At 41.6% G+C, this 20,390-nt stretch overlaps 2 protein-coding genes across 5 annotated transcripts in view; both read right to left on the reverse strand.

The window, feature by feature from the left end:
* Nucleotides 1–14,672, reverse strand: LOC100553289 (glutathione S-transferase). Of its 2 annotated transcripts, XM_003215436.4 has the most exons (7): nt 14,548–14,672; nt 5,751–5,857; nt 4,841–4,892; nt 4,096–4,228; nt 3,382–3,523; nt 1,999–2,130; nt 1–347 (listed from the first exon to the last, which is right to left on the reverse strand). In XM_003215436.4, exons 2-7 carry the CDS (start codon nt 5,835–5,837, stop codon nt 228–230), a joined length of 666 nt encoding a protein of 221 aa, XP_003215484.1. In that variant the 5' UTR covers nt 5,838–5,857; nt 14,548–14,672; the 3' UTR covers nt 1–227. The 2 variants fall into 2 exon arrangements, with proteins under 2 accessions (XP_003215484.1, XP_016852248.1); XM_016996759.2 differs by lacking the exons at nt 4,841–4,892; nt 14,548–14,672 and having other exon boundaries at nt 5,751–5,856.
* LOC100552897 (glutathione S-transferase A4) overlaps nt 14,547–20,390 on the reverse strand; it is a 22,212-nt gene continuing 16,368 nt past the window's right edge. For all 3 annotated transcript variants that reach the window (XM_003215434.3, XM_008117932.3, XM_062983012.1), the window contains 2 exons: nt 19,142–19,273; nt 14,547–17,017 (listed from right to left, as the gene is read on the reverse strand). In XM_003215434.3, the coding sequence (XP_003215482.1) occupies nt 16,892–17,017; nt 19,142–19,273 (258 nt within the window). In that variant the 3' untranslated portion in view covers nt 14,547–16,891. The remainder of the gene's footprint in view (nt 17,018–19,141; nt 19,274–20,390) is intronic.

Here is a 20,390-nt window from a genome sequence, read left to right on the forward strand (position 1 = left end):
TACTGTAGAATATTTTATTTCATGTTAGTCTAATGGTACAAAGTCAGTCTTGTGGTTCTCTTATTAATATAGCTTCTAAGTGTAATTGAGTGGATTTACCCAGACCTTATGCCCGTGTATACCTGCAAACCTTTGGAATGATTTGAATTCACTGCTCCATCTCATTTTTTGAGTTTTACTTGAATATACAATAGTGATCAGCCACAATCTTCAGTGGAAAAACAAACTCATTGGAAAGCTTTCATTGCTTCTGCAATCATTTTCTCATCGGGGGGTGATTTTCTTGGACTACCAGGCTGTAAAAATGTCTTAATGTTAGGGATGTTGCTTATTCTTGTTTTTAAAGCCTAAAAAAGAAAAAGGAGAGAGAGAGAGGGAGGGAGGGAGGGAGAGAGAGAACAGGAACGTTTAGGCAGACAAGAATTGTACATAAAAAGATGCTATCCCTGAATATCATTTGAACAGCATCACTGCAGTACAACTTTGTGATAAAAATGAAACTATCTTCAACCCTTGACAAAGACAAAATGAATGATGTATTAGTCAAATGTATTTTAGAAAATCCGCATTAGTGATTGCTTCATATTCAAAATCCCTACCACTCTTCCTAATTTTGAGATGCCTAGGGGTCATGAAAGCCCCCTAAACCAAATTTACTATTACATAGATCAGTTATTCTCAACCTGTGGCTCCCCAGGTGTTGGCCAGCTTAGCAACTGTTGGGATTTCTAGGAGTTGAAGGCCAAAACATCTGGGGAACCACAAGTTGAGAACCGCTGGTGTAGATGTTGAATATCATCTGTTCCTCTGATAAGTGGGAAGCAGCTAGTGATCTGTGTTGCAAGGGGGGTGTGTGTGTGGGGATGGGGTTGAAACAGGGACCCTGCCGCAACAGACGGTACACATGGGAGTGGGTGGGTATGGCAGTCAAGTGCTTTCTGAGCAACAGGGAAATGGGCCAGTTAGTTGCATGACCTGGGGATGAGGGGAATTAGGCCAAGTTTCACTGCCTTGCTATGTACCTTCTATAGTTATGTAGCAATGTAATATACCATCTTTATTCTGGCAAAATATTTTTGTATGTCCCATCTAATTATTTTGCTTTATTCATTTCTCAATTTTATCACTGCTTTAGACATTGGGCCCCATAACCCTTGCCCAACAATAATCCTTTGATTATTGGAACTGAAAATGGGAGGGCCTGAGTTTCCCCACTCCCCTCTATTGCACGCTAACTCTTTCAACTGCTTTGCATTTCTACAGGATTTCCAGAACATGATTCAGGGTCTGAGAACATGAACACATAATATAGTACAATTCATGGCTGTGTTGCCATTCCATGGACAAATTTACACAGATCATTTATCCTGGGGCCAATATGGAGTGGCAACGGCAAAAGCCAGATTGGCCCCCATTATGGAGGCTGGAGTTAGTCCCATCAGATGGACCTCATTACCATCCCACTGTTTTTTGTTGGGTTTTTTTTGGTCATGGTGGTCAACAAGCATATGGTGGTTTGGGCCAACCGCTCCTTACCAGAGCAATGTGGGAGGAGGGAGAAGAGGAATCATCCCTCCACTCCCCCTCCCTTCTACAATTCCTTTATCCATTCTCTCACTCCAAGTGATGAGTGATCTGTATGACCCATATTGCGCCAACTTGCTGCCACAAAAAGGAGAATGGAAGCGAGGTGGGGGTGGGGGTGGGGACAAGGAGACAAAATGCCATCCCAATCCCAAAGGCACCTGAGCCACCTCAGAATCGGCCCAAATCTTTGTATGGACCCCAATTCACGTTTTGCCTCAGATTCTGAAGGAGAATACAGAGCAATCCAGAATTTTGGTTAAGGCAATTCAGAGTAACATTAAGAAGCTTGAGCCCATGTTAACCCATATCAGCTCTTTGCATCGTTTACCCGCCAAAGAGTTGATTTGTTGGCCTTTGCTCTCAGTGGTCAGAGTAGATGTGCCTCCTGTCTTGCCAAAACTGGTGGCTTACCTTTAAAAGAGGAAACTTGGAGAGGACATCAGCCTTCAGCTCTTCTGTAGCTAAAATGGCTTCAAGCAACTGGATATCTGCTCTGCTGAGCTGATTCCCAACCAGAAAATCTTGTCCATGATCTTTAAGGACCTATAGAGCAAGAAACAGAGGATTTCAATTAGGATTGGCCTACATATTTGAAAAGTCACAGTCAAAGTTTGGATACAACAAACAAGCAACTTCAATGGCAGGCAGTAAATTTAGATGGCCCTTGTAGTCCCATTCCATTCTATGATTCTCTGATTGTACCATGCATCCTTGTAATTTTGTGTAATGGTTAACTGATTTACAAGGCCCATCCAGACAGGCCTTTAAACATGGGAGTTTCTGTTTCAAAAAGGGGAGTGGCTAGACAACGTTGGTGCTAAATGCCGGCTGAATTGCTACAAAGGAGGGAAGCTGAAGGATAAAAAGGTCCCCTTTTATCTCGTTTCTGCCCAAAAAATGTGCATCTTCGTATGTCCATTTTGACCCTGCATTCCAAAAATACTTCCCTCCCCCTGTGGAGACTGCTCCAGCTGATGTCCCTTTTAAAAAGCCTGAAACAGCTGATCAGCTGATTGGGCTGTCAAATGGATGCACAGCTGGTTGAAAGGAAGCATGAACTGAGAGTCATTAGTACTCTCTGAAACTCTTTATTTTACACTGTATAATATTAAACAGAGCTTTAATAAATAATAAGGGAAGGGAGAAATCAGGCAGAATTTTTCAAAATCTACTCTATTATGTGCTGAACTTCGTATGTGCATGTGCGCATGTACAGATCAGAGCACAATTGTTTGTTTTTTTTAAAAAAAAAAATCTTCTGCCGGATGTCCCCCATCCACCCTTTTATCCCAAGACACGGAAGGGAGACCACGGAGGGTGGCAAGGGAAGAAAGCCCAGAACTAGCATGTCTGTTGGGGACCTGCTCTGAGGTCCCCGAAGCACCTTCTATCAGCTAAACTGGACTGTACCACTGTGCAAAAACTGTATTCTCAGTAAGAGAACAGAAATGTCCCTGTGCCCTCAAGACCAGAGTGTAAGAGCAGCCACCATAGCTCAGTGGTTCCTGATGTGCAGAGTGTCCCATTATGCAGTGGGATTGCAGCACCATGTCATGGCATAATGGAGGCCCCGTTGTGCATCAGGATCTCTCACACAGTGCCATGTCATACAGGTTGTCCCAATAGATGTTAACAAAATTCACTACTAAATTTTAATGCTATGAAATGTTTTCTCTACTGCAGGATGTTAGCTCCTCCATTGTCACTGATTTCTGATATATGAAACAGTCACATTGAGACCTATCAAAGATGAACAATTCTTGAGCTTAGGTAAGTGTCTTCTCTCATAAATACCTTTTCATAGACTGGGAAATATCTTTCAGTAGCTTTTTCAATGATTGCTGCAGTTTCCTTCTCCTTCTGATCAGCTGGTTTGAAAGGCAGGTGAATGATCATTTCATTCAGGTCCATAGTACCTTCACAATACATATCGATTCTGTAAAAAAGTGTTTCCATGATTCTTACTAACAGGTTATTGCATACTATGCCGCCTTTTCTGTAAAACTGAAATGCACAACACCCCTTCTCCCATGATGGAAAGCATTCTTTTGATTATTTTGATCACCAGTGTATCCATGTTGTAGAATTATTACAGTTTGATGTCATGACTCCATCCTATTAAATCTTGCAAAGCTACAAAGCCCAGGCTGGAGCTACAGCACATAAAATAGTTTAACACTGCTATAACGCTGCAGTGCAGATGCACCCCTGATAAACTGAATTGAGTGCAGCTGCCTCATGGCTAGAGCTGAGGTTCAATAGAATAGTCCAGACTTGAGTATGAACTCTAGAGAATGTTTGATTTTTAATGAGCCCAGCCTATGTGAACTCAATTATGAGTAAATACTGCTCCACCTGGCACTTTTGGGTTGCAACTGGCAGTGGCGGTGAACTGAAACAGGCTGAATCATAACCTGTCAGCAGATCAAAGGACAAACCAGATTTCTTATATCTTGCACAATAGACAGACACAAACATGCAGTAACCAAATGCTGAATCATTGCCTACAGTGCTCTCTGCTTGATGTCCTTCCCACCGAGGTTGTATTTTTCTGCAATGTAGTTGAGAATGGCTCGGGTCTGCACCAGCTTCATCCCATCTATTTCCACCATGGGCACTTGCTGGAAGAGCAGGAATCCATCTTGAGGGGGGAAGGTAAAATGTGGGGGGGGGGGGGTAGTTTATTTTCCTTCTCATATTATTAGGACTATAGGAAACATCTCAAGTCATGCTTTGAAAATGATTTCTTGGACACTTTGGGTAGGTCACACACGCACAGGCTGGATCTACACTGCCCTATATCTACTTTGAACTGGATTGTATGAGTCTTCACTGCCAGATAATCTAGGATAAGTAGATAATCTCAGATCAGATTCGAGGATATAGGGCAGTATGGACACAACCTCAGAGGGAGGACAATGGCAAACCCCTTCTGAGCAAATCTGACCATGAAAACCCCATGATAGGTTTATCGTAGGTTTACAGTAATTCAGAAACAGCAACTTATTCCTACCTACAACTGTGCTTTTGTAGTTGGTACATAATGCAAAACAATACTAACAAGTCCTATATGAAAACATCTGTTTTATGGTTTCCATAGTGGTCCGTGTGATCTTTACAGGGTATTGTACAAAGAATCCACATAGAGTCTTTCTGCTTCCTTCACGTTTTGCCATTAGCTAGGATGATAGGAACAATAAAGCACTCATAATCACCAGAGAAGACATGTTAAATGATTAGAAAACATACTCACCTTTCTTTAACTTTTCTAGATCTGCCTTTGACTGAATATATTGCTCTTCAAACTAGCAAACAAAGAAACAAAAAAGTCAAATGACTTGAAGGATTTCATAATATAAAATGCCCTCCAATGTCAGTATTTTCTAGTTATTAAAAAACTCCTTTGACTCTTACTACAAAAACACACTTTGGGCAAGTCACACTCTCTTGATCTAAAAGGAAACAGGCGAATTCTTGCCGTGAAATGAAAGCACTCCCTTCAAACTCGAAGTGAAGGAATTAACCCTCACCACTAAAAGCCAGTATCTGAACTGAATTCTGAAAACGATATGATGTGTTGTTGAAGGCTTTCATGGCCAGAATCATTGGGTAACTGTGAGTTTTCTGGGCTGTCTGGCCATGTTCCAGAAGCATTCTCTCCTGATGTTTCACCCACATCTACGACAGGCATCCTCAGGCCACCTTGATTAGCATTGAATGGTCTTTCAGCTTCAAAGTCTGGTTGCGTCCTCCCTGGGGGATCCTTTGTTGGGAGGTGTTAGCTGGCCCTGATTGTTCCTTATTTGGAACTCCTCTGTTTTTTAAGTGTTGCTCCTTATGTACTGTCCTGACTTTAGAGTTTTTAAAACTCTAAAACGACTCTAACAACCACCATGTCAGGGGAAATCCAGACATGAAATGCTGGACCACTCGTAACAACCACGTCAGACTACGCAGAAAAGCAGTTGAAATCCATAAGCATGCGGACAATTTCAACAGAAAGGAGGAAACCATGAAAATCCGGCTACCAGTATTAAAAAAAACTCTAAAATCAGGACAGAAATAAAGAACAACATTCAGAAAACAGCAAAATTCTATACAGCCTGGAAAACTCACAGCAACCCAATGATATGAGTATTTGGAGAAAAACATTGAAGACAAACCTCTACTCCTGCTGCAGCCAACAACCACCTGATTGTTTCCATTCGGCCTCTTGTTTTAAAGTAATGAAGCTTAGGTTTCCCAGCCATGTTTCTAAATGTTTTCTTTCCTGTTTTGACAAAAAGATCGTTTAAAAATGAAACAATATATGGAAGGTGAGTAATCAGAAAAAGAATAGGACAGATTTCAATATCTGTGTTTTGCTCTTTTTCTTGCTTTTATTAGGGAAAGTTCTGCTATATATATACAAAATTATACATGTGAAAAATGCTTGCATCTCAAATAGCATACAGTACATATAAACCATAATGTTAGTTGTCATCACCCAGCTGGTCATCTGCATGCAAAAGAAACTTCATGTTCCCAATAACCAGCTTACACCGAACCAATGCAGAACAGTGCAAAAGAAAAGAACACTATTAATTATTGACTGTTAATTAGTTACTTAATTAAATTTGATATTTCTTCATAGTGGATTTTTCTGGATGGCATGCAAATATAATAAATAATTAAATACGATTCCAGATTAAATCAATAAACAGGTTAAAACATGTCAAACATCACAAGCAGTTGCAATAGCTGAAAAGGCTGCAATAATGAAAAGCTATGTACATTCAGTTAAAGTAATTCCAACAGTGCTCCTTAAAAAGCGACATCTTAAGTGGGTACCAGAAAAAGGAATTTAAAGGAGAACACCAATCATGCTCATGGATATTGAGGGCTGACTGTATATATAGGGAGAAAGCCTCCTTCAAATAACCAGATCCCAAGCCTTTTAGTATAGTTGTGCAATCCAAGTAAACCTTGATCTATTTCATGTCTTGGCTTTCGATGGGGGCTCCGATTCATGTTTTGGGAGCCTCCTGAATTCTGGTGGGCTTATGCCTGATTTCACTCTGGGGTGCTGAAAGAGCCATTTTCTATCGGCCCATTATGAGAGGGGGGAGTTACTCAGGCTCCCCTTCCTGCCATTTTCTGCATTTAAGCTGTTTCTGCTCTGGAGGAGAGGCACTGGGCGCGCTTTAAGGAGGCTTCAAGTTCTTACTTGTTTCTACTCTAGAGGAGAGGTGCCTGCCTGTAGGGAGGCGTGTGCTTTAAGGAGGTTTCTTGTTCTTAAAGCTGTTTTTCTACTATAAAGGAAAGGTGCTAGGCTGCAGGCAAGCTCACATGCTTCAAGGAGACTTCTTACCTTCTACTCTAGAGGAGAGGCACTATAGGCAGGCACCCACACTTTATCTCCCGGGCCTGCACACAACACACACTGTTTCCAAGGTATTTAAAGAAAGCAAGAGTACAAAGTACAATAAATTCCTCATTTGCCTTGCAGACAATTTTATGGCCCAGAAGGTAGAAGAGGCAACAAGGGGATCGGCTACTCTTGATCTCATTCTAACCAACACGGAAACCTGATCAAGGCAGTCGAAGTGGTTGGAGCCTTAGGGACAAGTGACCATGTGTTCCTGCAATTTGCCATACAAAGGAAGGCCGAAACTAAGACAAATCAAACCCGGATTCTGGACTTTAGGAGAGCTGCCTTGCAAAAAATGAAGGAAATGCTGAGCAGCATTCCATGGACGCCAATACTAAAAGACAAGGGAGTTAAGGATGGATGGGAGTTTTTCAAAGGTGAAATACTCAAGTCGCAAATGCAAACATGCCAACAAAGAAAGAAAAAATAAGACAAGTGCAAAGAAGCCAGAATGCATGTCTAAAGAACTTTTAACTGGGCTAAGACTTAAAAGAGACATGCACAAGAGGTGGAAAAGGGGAGAAATCACCAAAGAAGAATTCAAATGAATAAACCAACTTTTGTAGGGAAAAGGTCCACAAGGCTAAAGTGCAAAATGAGCTCAGGCTTGCCAGGGACATAAAAAACAATTTAAAAGGCTTCTTTACTTATGTTGGTAGTAAAAGGAAGAACAAGATGGGGTGATGCTGACAGGAGATAGGGAAAAGGGAGAACTACTTAATGCCTTCTTTACATCCGTCTTCTCACACACAAAAAACGGTCCTCATCCTCAGCACCATGGAATGGACAAAGGATTAGGGGAAATCCAACCCCTAATAGAGATACAAGTCATCCAGGAACACCTGGCTGCTCTAAACAAATTCAAGTCCCCAGGGCCAGATCAACTACATCCAAGTGCATTGAAGGAACTAGTGGAAGTTATTTCGGAACCACTGGCAATCATCTTTGAGAGTTCTTGGAGAACGGAAGAAGTCCCAGCAGATTGGAGGAGGGCGAATGTGGTCCCTATCTTCAAGAAGGGAAAAAAGGACGACCCAAACAATTACCGTCTGGTCAGCCTCACGTCAATACCAGGCAAGATTCTGGAAAAGATTGTTAAGAAAGTGGTCTGCGAACACTTAGAAAGGAATGCGGTCATTGCTAATAGTCAACACAGATTTATCAAAAACAAGTCATGCCAGATCTCTTTTTTCGATAGATTTACGAGCTGGGTAGGTGCAGGGAATGCTGTGGATGTAGCGTATCTGGATTTCAGTAAGGCCGTTGACAATGTCCCCCATGACCTTCTGGCAAACAAGCTAGTCAAATGTGGGCTAGGCAAAACTACGGTCAGGTGGATCTGTTATTGGTAAAGCAAACGAATCTAAAGGGTGCTCACCGATGCTTCCTCTTCATCCTGGAAAGAAGTCACGAGTGGAGTGACATAAGCAGGGTTCTGTCCTGGGCCTGGTTCTGTTCAATGTCTTTATTAATAACTTAGATGAAGGACTAGAAGGCATGATCATCAAGTTTACAGATGACACCAAACTGAGAGGGATAGCTAATACTACAGAAGACAGAAGCAGAATTCAAAACAATCTTAACAGATTAGAGAGATGGGCCGAAACTAACAAAATAAAGTTCAACAGGGACAAATGCAAGATACTCCACTTAGGCAGAAAAAAATGAAATGCAAAGATACAAAATGGGGGATGATGTCTGGCTCGACAGCAGTATGTGTGAAAAAGATCTTGAAATCCTTGTGGACAACAAGTTAAGCATGAGCCAACAATGTGATGCGGCAGCTAAAAAAAACCAATGGGATTTTGGCCTGCATAAATAGGAGTATAGTGTCTAGATCCAGGGAAGTCATGCTACCCCTCTATTCTGCCTTGGTCAGATCATACCTGGAATATTGTGTCCAATGGCTTCAAACTACAGGAAAAGAGATTCCACCTGAACATTAGGAAGAACTTCCTCACTGTGAGAGTTGTTCAGCAGTGGAACTCTCTGCCTCAAAGTGTGGTGGAGGCTCCTTTGGAGGCTTTTAAGCAGAGGCTGGATGGCCATCTATCGGGAGTGATTTGAATGCGATTTTCCTGCTTCTTGGCAGGGGGTTGGACTGGGTGGCCCATGTGGTCTCTTTCAACTCTATGATTCTATGAGTTCTTAAAGCTGTTTCCTATTCTAGAGGAGAGGCGCTGCAGGCAAATGCCTGTGTTTTGGTTCCCGGGCCTGCACCACACCAGTAGCCACACACTCTTTCCAAGGCATTTTAAGGAGGCTTCCCACTTCCAGGTAAAGAAGAGCGATGATCTCCTATATCTTTCCTTAAATTCTTTTTTAAAAACCCTCTTTTTTCCTGGCACACTTCAATCTGTTTTGGGTTTAATGCTTCCTTACAGCTATTTCTACTTTCTACTCTAGAGGAGAGGTAACTGGTATTAGTTTTCAGGAATGAGGCTTTTCTTTTTATTTGCTGGGGGATTAATAAAAAAGATTAAACTATGATGCCGAAAAGCAGTGGAGGAGCCGAGATAGGGTACTGGGAGGGCCCTTCCTGTTACAAGCTGAAGTACCGAAGGAAAATGGAGGAAACAAATTCTGCACACAAGCCTACCTTTTAGCACTGTAATTGTTGTCATCGGCCCCTTGAATCCAGACCAGTAGCAAACTAACAGCCATTGCAGCTCCTTGAGGGCTGGTCTGTACTGTTGCTATGCTTTTGCACTAGTTGCAGCCTCTTGAGTCCTCTTCAAACACAGGATGTTACAATTACATCCTAATTGGGACATTATAGTGCATTACAGTGCTGATGTACCCTTGTTTAGGAAAAGTTCCAGCCCACACACTTGGCACTACAACAGTGATTCTCAATCTGGGGTCCCCAGATGTTTTTGGCCTTCAACTTCCAGAAGTCCTAACAGCTGGTAAACTGGCTGGGATTTCTAGGAGTTGTAGGCCAAAAACATCTGGGGACCCAAGGCACTACACTGAGCTTCATTGGGCCACCAACAAGCAGAGATGGCTCTAGAACTACCTTCAATTGATGCATTTGTTCCTTCAACTGCAGTACAATCCCATTAAGCGCAGGCAACTTAAGTAATACCCAACTGCTGAGATGGCATAGCTTCCTTCTTTTGTCTAGAGCAGGGGTCCCCAAACTAAGGCCCGGGGGCCGGATGCGGCCCTCCAAGGTAATTTACCTGGCCCCCGCCCTCATTTATAATATAATATTTTTATATTAGTTTTAATAATATAATACAGTAGAGTCTCACTTATCCAACATAAACAGGCCGGCAGAATGTTGGATAAGTGAATATGTTGGATAATAAGGAGAGATTAAGAAAAAGCCTATTAAACATCAAAATAGGTTATGATTTTACAAATTAAGCACCAAAACATCATGTTATACAACAAATTTGACAGAAAAAGTAGTTTATTACACATTAATGCTATGTAGTAATTACTGTATTTACGAATTTAGCACCAAAATATCATGATATATTGAAAACATTGACTACAAAAATGTGTTGGATAATCCAGAATGTTGGATAAGTGAGACTCTACTGTATATTGTATATACATACAATATTGATAATAATATTATCATTTTATACAATACAAAACTAACAATAATATCATATAATAATATTAATTATATGTTATATAGTACATATAATATTACAGTATAGTGGTATAGTTCAATATAGTAATATATAATGCTAATATTGTGCTATGCTAATAATATAATATATTGTATGTACATATAATATTGATAATAATATTATAATGTAATACAATATAACACTAATAATAATACCATATAATAATATTAATTATATGTTATATATTACATAGAATATTACAGTATAGTGGTATAGTTCAATATAGTAATATATAATGCTAATATTGTGCTATGCTAATAATATAATATATTGTATGTACATACAGCTGCTCTGAGTTACCTTTGGGGTGAGAAGGGTGGGATATAAATGTAGTAAATAAAGGTAGTAAATAAATAAATAAATAACTTTGGACTTAGGCTCGCCCAAAGTTTGAAATGACTTGAAGACACACAACAACAACAACAACAAGAACAACAACAACAACCCTAATTAACCTGACGATCTCATTGGCCAGAAGCAGGACCACACTTCCTATTGAAATCCTGATAGGTTTATGTTGGTTAAAATTATTTTCATTTTAAAATATTGTATTGTTCTTTCATTGTTGTTGTTGTTGTTGTTGTTGTTGTTTTGCACTACAAATAAGATATGTGCAGTGTGCATAGGAATTTGTTCGTTTTTTTTCCCCCCAAATGATAATTCGGCCCCTCCACAGTCCAAAGGATTGTGGACCGGCCCTCTACTTTAAAAGTTTGAGGACCCCTGGTCTAGAGGCATCAGGAAGCACTCCTCCAACCTCTTGGCCCAGCACCAAAACAACATCTTCATTCATTTGACTGGTCTTCTTCCATGTACAACTTCCCTTTCCCTTCTGGACTCTTTTTCTTTTTTCTTTTAAAAAGATGCTTCCATTTCTTCATTCAGTGCTTTTACACTGTCTGACAAGGAGGGAATTACCTGAGCAGTTTCCTTCTCCTGAACGTTTGGCCATATAGCCCACTATTGTCAATCTTGACTGGCAGAGGCTATGGAGTTTTAGGGTGCATCTACATTGATAGAAATAATGGAATTTGAAACCACTTTAACTGCCATGGTTCAAGGCTATGGAATTCGGGGAGTTGTAGTTTTACAAGGCCTTTAGCTTTCTCTACCAAAGATTGCTGGTGTTTGACCAAACTATAAATTCCAGGACTCCATCGCATTGAGCCATTGTAGCTGAAATAGGATCAAACTCCATGAATTGTATAGTATAGATGCACCCCCACAAAGGATTCTTTCTGACCTCTTCCAGCAGATCCTTGGTTTTCTTTGCTGTTATTGGTTCCCTCCAGTTTTTTGTTGGGAAGATATTGTTCTAGTATAAAAGATTTCTATGAGTCTTGTTCTGTTTGAGGAAATTACTTTGTAAGAAGCCTTACAGGTTTATCTGATTTTAGAAGATAATGTGCCAAATGTGTATTATCTGGGACCAATTTTCATCACACACCACTAGAAAAGAACAGGGGTTTAGTGATTCTGAGAGGTGTTTTCTCTTGAAAACTTGAAATCTGCAAAAGTCAAAACTTCAAATGTGGGGGACAGCTGTACTGTCTCCCACATTTGCCCCTTTCCTAAAACAGACAAGAATCAGGTATATTTAGGTGAAAGGCTGTAACGGCATTCCAAATATTAGCAATGCCTGACCCCAAAAATAGAGAAAATGTGGTGTATTTCATGTGAGATGTCCCAGTGATCTTCCAAATACTAACCATGCCCTACTCCCACCCAAAAACCAGACACGATGGGGTCTGTTTAGCATGTAAAATACAGTGCTCTTAAACTGAATGTGACTGAAGAGGGAGCAGCACTTGCCTAGCAAAGAGCAATATCTTCCTTGGTTTTTGTCTCTGCAGAGATCTGAGATGGGGCCACCAAATGATACCCTTTGATCCAGTTGCCAATTGAGGTTCCTCCTTTCAGGTTGTGTAATATTTTTCCTGCAACTCTTTCACCTCTTCTGCTCAGGGCTTTTTATGTATTTTTTTGCTCTAAAGAATAAATTCTCCTTGCAAAAAACAAAGTTGGCATTTTCAACAGAGCATATGCCAGTGTCCAAAGCAATGTGCCATATGCCCAAGGCGAAGGACAATTGTGAAACCTTCCAGCCACAGAAGTCGGCACCAGGGGAAAGGCAAGGGAGTCCTTTCCTGGTTATCTCAAGTCCAAGGCACGCCAGGCAATACGGTCTTTCCTTTCTAGTGTCTTGGGGTGACCAAAGTCTTTCCATTCCACTCCAGCAAGTACAGTAAGAGAAACTTTGATGCAAGTTTGCCTTGCAGTCCAAGGTCCACAGATGGAAAGCCTTCAATAAAAGGATTATTGGTGATGGGACTGGTGACTTGTCTTGATCATGATTTGAATATTTATTTATCTTTGATTTAAGTGTACCTTTGAGCCTTCAAATAATCATTATAGGCCCGGGCTGTGGCGCAAGCTGGTGAGCAGCCAGCTGCAGCCAGCTGAGACCAATCACTCTGACCAAGAGGTCATGAGTTCGAGGCCAGCTCGGAGCCTGCATTTGTCTTTGCCTTTGTTCTATGTCAAGGCATTGAATGTTTGCCTTATATGTGTAATGTGATCCGCCCTGAGTCCCCTTTGGGGTGAGAAGGGCGGAATATAAATACTGTAAATAAATAATAAATAAATAATAACTACTATAATCTGCTGAAAGCTGTCCACATTTGGGAGGGGGGCACCCTGTATATATAATGTATATATATGAAGCAGCTAAATGATAACTATGGACTGGTGTTTAATATGCTTTATGTTTTATGGTATGATGCTTTATATATAATGTTTTCATGGTTTAACTCATATTTATATTTTATTGATTTTAGTTAATGTTATGTATTGCTCTTGTATGTATATTGCGGCAGTATAGAAATGCAGATACACACACACACACACACACCCCTGGCGATGCAGTGGGTTTAACCGCTGAGCTGCTGAACTTTCTGTCCGAAAGGTCAGCACTTCGAATCCAGGGAGTGGGGCGAGCTCCTGTTGTTAGCCCCAACTTCTACCAACCTAGCAGTTCAAAAATGTGCAACTACAAGTAGATCAATAGGTATGGCTTTGTGGGAAGGTAACAGTGCTCCATGAAGTCATGCCGGCCACATGACCTTGGAGGCGTTTACGGACAACGCTGGCTCTTTGACTTAGAAATGGAGATGAGCATCAAGCCCCTAAATCGGACATGACTAAACTTAATGCCAAAGAGGAAAGCTTTATCTTTAATTCTCTCTCTCTTTATATATATATATATATATATATATATATATATATATATATATATACACACACACACACACACACACACACACACACACACACACACAGAGGCAAGAGGAGAGAGATTAGGGGCATTTTTGGACCTTTCAAGACAGGACAACAGGGAGTGATTTGGGGGGAGGGTTTTATTAGCCTCCCCTTTCTAGAAGCCTTGTGGGGAGGGAGCCTTCCTACTGCCACACTGCCATATAATCCAACTCAATGTGCTTTTTATACAGCTGTTTAGAAGGGGCCCAAGTCTCCCAGCCGCAGCCAGTAGTAGCCAGCTATGCCAATCTGGTGGGTAAACTAGTCCAAAGGCAAACCTAGCAAAGCCCCCAAAAAGGAGGCTCCCCGACCCACTCCCCCCCCCCTTAGTCAACCCCCTCCCCTCACAGAAGACGGAGAAGAAAGGAGTAAAAGACGAGAAGAAGAGGACACTCGGCAGGAAGGCCAAATTCCCTGACAGATTATGCATATCAGATGTTGGGACTGTGCTATAAAAACCTCATTCTGGAACAAGCGGGGGTCTGCAAGAACAAAGCCAAGCTACAAGAACAGAAGCCTTGGGGTACAATTTGGAGATCATTCTTCTCTCCAGCACCCCAAGTTCTCAAGGGAACTGCTACTAACCTGCTTCGGGAAGGAGCGAAAGATCGGCAAGTTCTTCTCCTGCTAACTTGAGAGAGATAAGATGTCTGCAACTCAGTTATAAAAACCTCCGGGAGAAGGGAGCTCTTCCCACCAGGAGGAGACAGACAGCTCCCTGTGCAAGTTAGGGGCGTGCCAGTTCGACTCCCTTTTGGATCCTAAACTCCCTCCTCGGCTGCTAATGGGATTGTGGGACTTGTAGGCCAGAGAGAGAGCATTTCCAAAGTCGGCTTTACCCTGGCATTTCACAGCAGCATTAACCCAAAATATGATGGAATGTGAGGATGGGGATGCCGACTCCCACACTTTTTTATTGTCCTCCTCAAATTGGAGAGTGACTCTCCCATGTAGTGTGTGTGTAGGCACACACATACACACACACACATTTTTTACACTTGCCAGACTCCCCATTTGACTTGGATTCTTGTTCTTGTTTTCATAGTTTATTTCTGTGGTTAATCACCCTTCTCCAAATTGTGGAGGTGAGGAGGATATTAGGGACAGAGGGGAATGGGTTGCTTTCACACAGACATTACCAGGGGAAAGTAAATCCTGACCCATCGGATATTGTTGGAATGAAAATCCCATCAGTCCTTGCACAGAATAAAGTGTTGAAGGATGAAGGATGAATTTTGCAATCCAACAATATCTGGAGAGCCAATAGTGATTGATAATAGAGGTTCCACAAATTGCCTGACCTTGGCAGAGACAAAAGACCAAACAAAGCATGTGTGAAGACACTGAACCATGATTATCCTGCCCTTAGGATTGTCTGGGTCAGCAATATATTGCCTGAGACAGACTATGACACTTGTGTTGCCTGAGTTAGCTGTCTGTTTTAAGCAACAACCTTCACTACGCATTAAGACTGGGGTAGTATGTCTGGAAATGAGTCAGATGGGAAGAGTGGATTGCTGCAGATTCCAAGCATGGATTCAGTTCTTCAAATAGAAAATCCTTTCCATCCAAACTATTAAACAGGGTGCTAGTTCCAGTAGGCAAGCCCCAAATAGTTTTAGTCAGTTCCTTTTTAAAGAGAGAGTCTTATCCTATTCCAGGGGTTCCCAACCTTTTTTTGATCAGGGACCACTCTCCAACATTAGTACCAAAAAGGTTACGAATCAGTTTTTTGTGAGCTTTAGATTCGGTTTGGTTATTTGGGGTGCTGATTCAGATAATTGCATTGAATAGACCACATCAGGTCTAGTTTCTCATACAGAACATACGCCATCCAGTAGTCGCCATCTGCTTGCCCACAGAAAACCATATTTAATAATCTAGAGTTGATGTGATCTATCCAATGCAACGGTCAGCTCTGCAGAAAGGAGCGGAAATAAAATAAATAAATAAAGAGGAAGGAGGTTTGCGGATCAGACTTTCATTCTCGTGGCCCACAGGTTGAGAACCACTATCCTATACTTATAACAAAATGTATTGTGTCCATAAAATTGCCTTATATTTTACACAAACCTCTTGTGATCTCCTGAGCTCTAAAGGCTAGCACAAGCCTTTTTGAAAAGGCATTTCAGATGCTGACAGGTCTGTTGTCTGTAGAAATTAGTTGAAGATATATTTTTCTAAATTTGTTCCATTACCTTTCTGTGATTGATTTTTGATCCATTAGTGTTGCCTGAGATATATCTCAGCAACATCTTTTTTTCTGAATACTCAGACTGTGTTCTCAGATATACTGTGATGAAATGTGGAAGCTTCTCTTTGATGTTCTAGTATTGCCTTGCTTTTATTTTATATCTGTTTAATAATTGCACTATGTGCCTCTGTTGCTGGGCATAACACCTAACTGGCATCAGGTGATATCATGTATGATGACTGTTAAATTGGTGATTTGATCAGTAATCCATCTATTCTATGCATACATTTATATGGAAAATCTAAAGATAAGTTCGAGAAGTTATTCCCTTCTTGGCTTTTAAGAGCAGCAGAAACTATCTCAGGACTCATGCTTTTAGCAGCAGGGAGGATTATAAACCATTTAAAACAGTACAGGGAACCTTGGCCCGCCAGTTAACTATTAAGTGACAGTTTCCATTATCCTTTCCCAAGTTGGCAGAGCCTGGTGAAAACTGGAGTCCAATGACACTTGTTCATATAGATCGCCACCCCACCCCAGAAAACAGAAAACATACACTTTTAAATTTATACTCAGCACGGCAATAAGGAAGTTTAATATTCTTTCAAAAAACTTACATGTATTCAACATATAACATTTTTGTTTATTGATTTTGAACCTGAAAGTTAATCATGTTGCTTAATTACACATAGTGATGCAATATTGGCCTTCTGGCAAGCAGCCGGCATGCAGCTCTTATTCAATCTTTAGTATTTTCAACACAGTTGCAACATAAGTAGCATCTGCTGGTGGCTTCTTTTGGCTTCCAGGCTGCAGGAACTTCTTAATGGTAGGGATATTGCTTATTCTTGCTTTGAACCCCTAAAGAAAAAGGGTTTGGGAATTGGAGAATTCCAAAAATATATAAAACAAAAAACCCCGCAACACTATAAGGATTTTTAACAATACACTTTTGCAATATAAAGAATAATAACATTTTATTGGTTGGTATTCTGCCCTATCTCCCTGAGGGGACTCAGGGCGGATTCCAGCATAAACAAACACAAAGGCAAACATTCAATTCCTAGAAAGAATAATAACACAGATAAAGATAAAGGCTTCCCCTTCCAGCTCTGAGTGGTGATGCTCATCTCCAGTTACAGTGTTCCCTCACTTATCGCAGGGGTTAGGTTTCAGGCAGGCCCGGTTCGTCATGGACGCCACTGAAGCCCCCGCCTCGGGCGCAGCGCCTTCCTGAGACCACCCGAAGCAGCAGCGGCGGCGACCACTGGGTCGCTTGCCGAGGAACCAGGAAGTATTTTTGTATTCTTGCGATATTGTGCGAGATCTCGCGGAAATCTCATGAGATCTCATGAGAATACAAGCTACTTCCTAGTTCTGTGGCGAGCAACCCAATGGTCACCGCCGCCGCCCACTGCCATCGCTGGTAAGTTTGGGATGGCGGACGCAATTTCGGGCGGGGGGCGTGCGGCCCTAGGTTGGCTTACCACGTGGAAAAACCTAGGGCCGCTCCTGGTTCCAGGACCACCCGCAATAAGTGAAAATCCGCAAAGTAGGGACACTGTATTTATTTTAATATTTATACATTATTTTAGTAGTATATACACTATTTTAAGTCTTTATCAACCAATCGTGAGTTGATAAATTGCCTCCTTCTCCCGTTGCCACTTGGGCTCCTTTTCTCTCCCTTTGGCTTCTCCTTCCTCCCTTCCTTAGGCTGTACATTGTAATTTTTTATGATTTATAATAGTCTTTTAGAGTTTATTGAAAAAACGCAAAACAGCATATTGGCGAAAAGTGAACTGCAAAGTAGTGAGGGAACACTGTATAAGTTGAAGAGCCAGCATTGTCTGTAGACGTCTCCTATAGTAGGTCATGTGGCCAGCATGACTGCATGGAGCACAGTTACCTACTCACTTTTGCATGTTTTCGAACTGATGGGTTGGCAGAAGCTGGGGCTAACAACGAGAGCTCACCCCATCCTGTGGATTCGAACCGCCAACCTTCTGGTCAGCAAGTTCAGCAGCTCAGTGATTATCCTAAACAGTTTCCTATACAGATAGTACACTATAGATGACTCTACTGTTGTGTAATTGGGCAAAATAAGATGGACCATTAGCGAAGCTGCCTACCCTGTATATTAAAACAAAATCCAAAATCCAAACAGGACCCAGGCCTGGCTGAAGCATACTTCTCTGAGGAAATGCTGGTGTGGGGAGAAAATTGGGTTGATAGTAGAGAATACTGATAACCATTAGGCAAGTTTAAAAGGTGCAATACAAATTAAAAAGCACTTAAATAGTAGCAGTGTGGTAAAACAAAACTAAAATACAGTAAGGTAGAGGTAAAGGTTTCCCCTGACATTAAGTCCAGTCGTGTCTGACTCTGGGGATTGGTGCTCATCTCCACTTTTAAGCCGAAGAGCCGGCATTGACCTACACGGAACACGCCAAGAGGAAGACTGTGACCGCCATGGACGTGGTCTACGCCCTCAAGCGCCAGGGGAGGACCCTCTATGGCTTCGGCAGCACCTCCCAGGTCCCCACCAACCTCCAAGGTCATGTGGCTGGCATGACTGCATGGAACACCGTTACCTTCCTGCCAGAGCTGTACCTATTGATCTACTCACATTTGCATGTTTTCGAACTGCTAGGTTGGCAGAAGCTGGGGCTAACACCAGGTGCTCATTCTGCTCCCCATATTTGAACCTGCAACCTTTTGGTCCACACATTCAGCAGCTCAGTGCTTTAACACGCTGTGCCACCGGGTGCAGGAGATATACTAAAATGGCATTTAAAACTCCCCCCAATACCATATCCCAGAAATCAGCAGATAGGTTGGTCTAATGGCCAGGATCCCATGTCATCATCAAAGTAGATTATCCAAAGAGATTGAAAAGGGCAAAAAAGAGAAATCCATAACTCAGAACTGGCACACAGATGATAAATATTGAAATCTACACAATGCAATTCATTAATGTCATACCTGCAGCTGAGGAAACTGTTCAAGGACATCAGGTTTTATCTCTTCTGTTGCGAAAATTGCTTCGAGCAGCTGTACATCTGCATAACTGACGCTATTTCCAACAAGAAAATCTTGCCCGTGCTTTTTCAGATCCTAGAAAATATAAATATGTGTAAATATGTTTGAGTGTGTGGCTATATATACAGGCGGTCTGCAAGTTACAGACAAGACAGGTTTTTAAGGTTTGTTCTTAAGTTGAATTTGTATGTAAGTTGGATTAGGAACATTTTAAAGTGTAACTTCAGCCATCTACATACAAGCTATGAATAGCATAGGGAAGGGTTAACACCCTCTCTGGTGTTTGTGTTGTGGTCTGTGCCCCTGTTCAGAAGATTTCACCTCACTTTCTGTCCCTATTAGGTTTTGAAGAAATTAGCATGTCATGGAAACAAAGATCGGTGATGAAGTTTCAGTGGAGATACCTTTTCCCCAAGATGACTCTTCCAGGAGGGAATTTCCCTTCCGAGGGGTAGATTTCCCTCACTTTCTGTTGTCTCACCCCTGTTCTTAAGTAGGAATCATTTGTAAATCAGTTGTTTGAAACTCAGTGAATGATTGTGCATATATATGATGAAGAACACGTGCGGGGCTTGATGAATCCAAGGCTGGAGTGAAAATTGCTGGAAGAAATATTAACAACCTTAGCTATACAGATGATACCTCTTGGATGGCTGAAAGCGAGTAGGAGTTAAGGAGCCTTATAACGAAGGTGAAAGAAGAAAGTGCAAAAGCTGGGTTGCAGTTAAACATCAAGAAAACCAAGATGATGGCAACCAGACTGATTGATAACTGGCAAATAGAGAGACAAAACATGGAGGCAGTGATCGACTTTGTATTTCTAGGCGGAAAGATGACTGCAGACACAGACTCCAGCCAGGAAATCAGAAGATTTATGACCAATGTCGATAAAATAGTGAAGAGTGGAGACATCACACTGGCAATGAAGGTCCTCATAGTTAAAACAATGGTATTCCCCATAGTAATCTGTGGATGCGAGAGCTGGATCATAAGGAAGGCTGAGCAAAGGAAGATAGACACATTTGAACTTTGGTGCTAGAGGAAAATCCTGAGAGTGCCTTGGACCGCAAGAAGATCCAACCAGTCCATCCTCCAGGAAATAATGTCCGGCTGCTCACTGGAGGGAAGGATATTATAGGCAAAGGTGAAGTACTTTGGCCACATCTTGACAGGAAAGCTTGGAGAAGAGAAT

This window comes from Anolis carolinensis, chromosome 1 (assembly GCF_035594765.1).
Source record: "Anolis carolinensis isolate JA03-04 chromosome 1, rAnoCar3.1.pri, whole genome shotgun sequence".
Taxonomy (NCBI): Eukaryota; Metazoa; Chordata; class Lepidosauria; order Squamata; family Dactyloidae; genus Anolis; species Anolis carolinensis.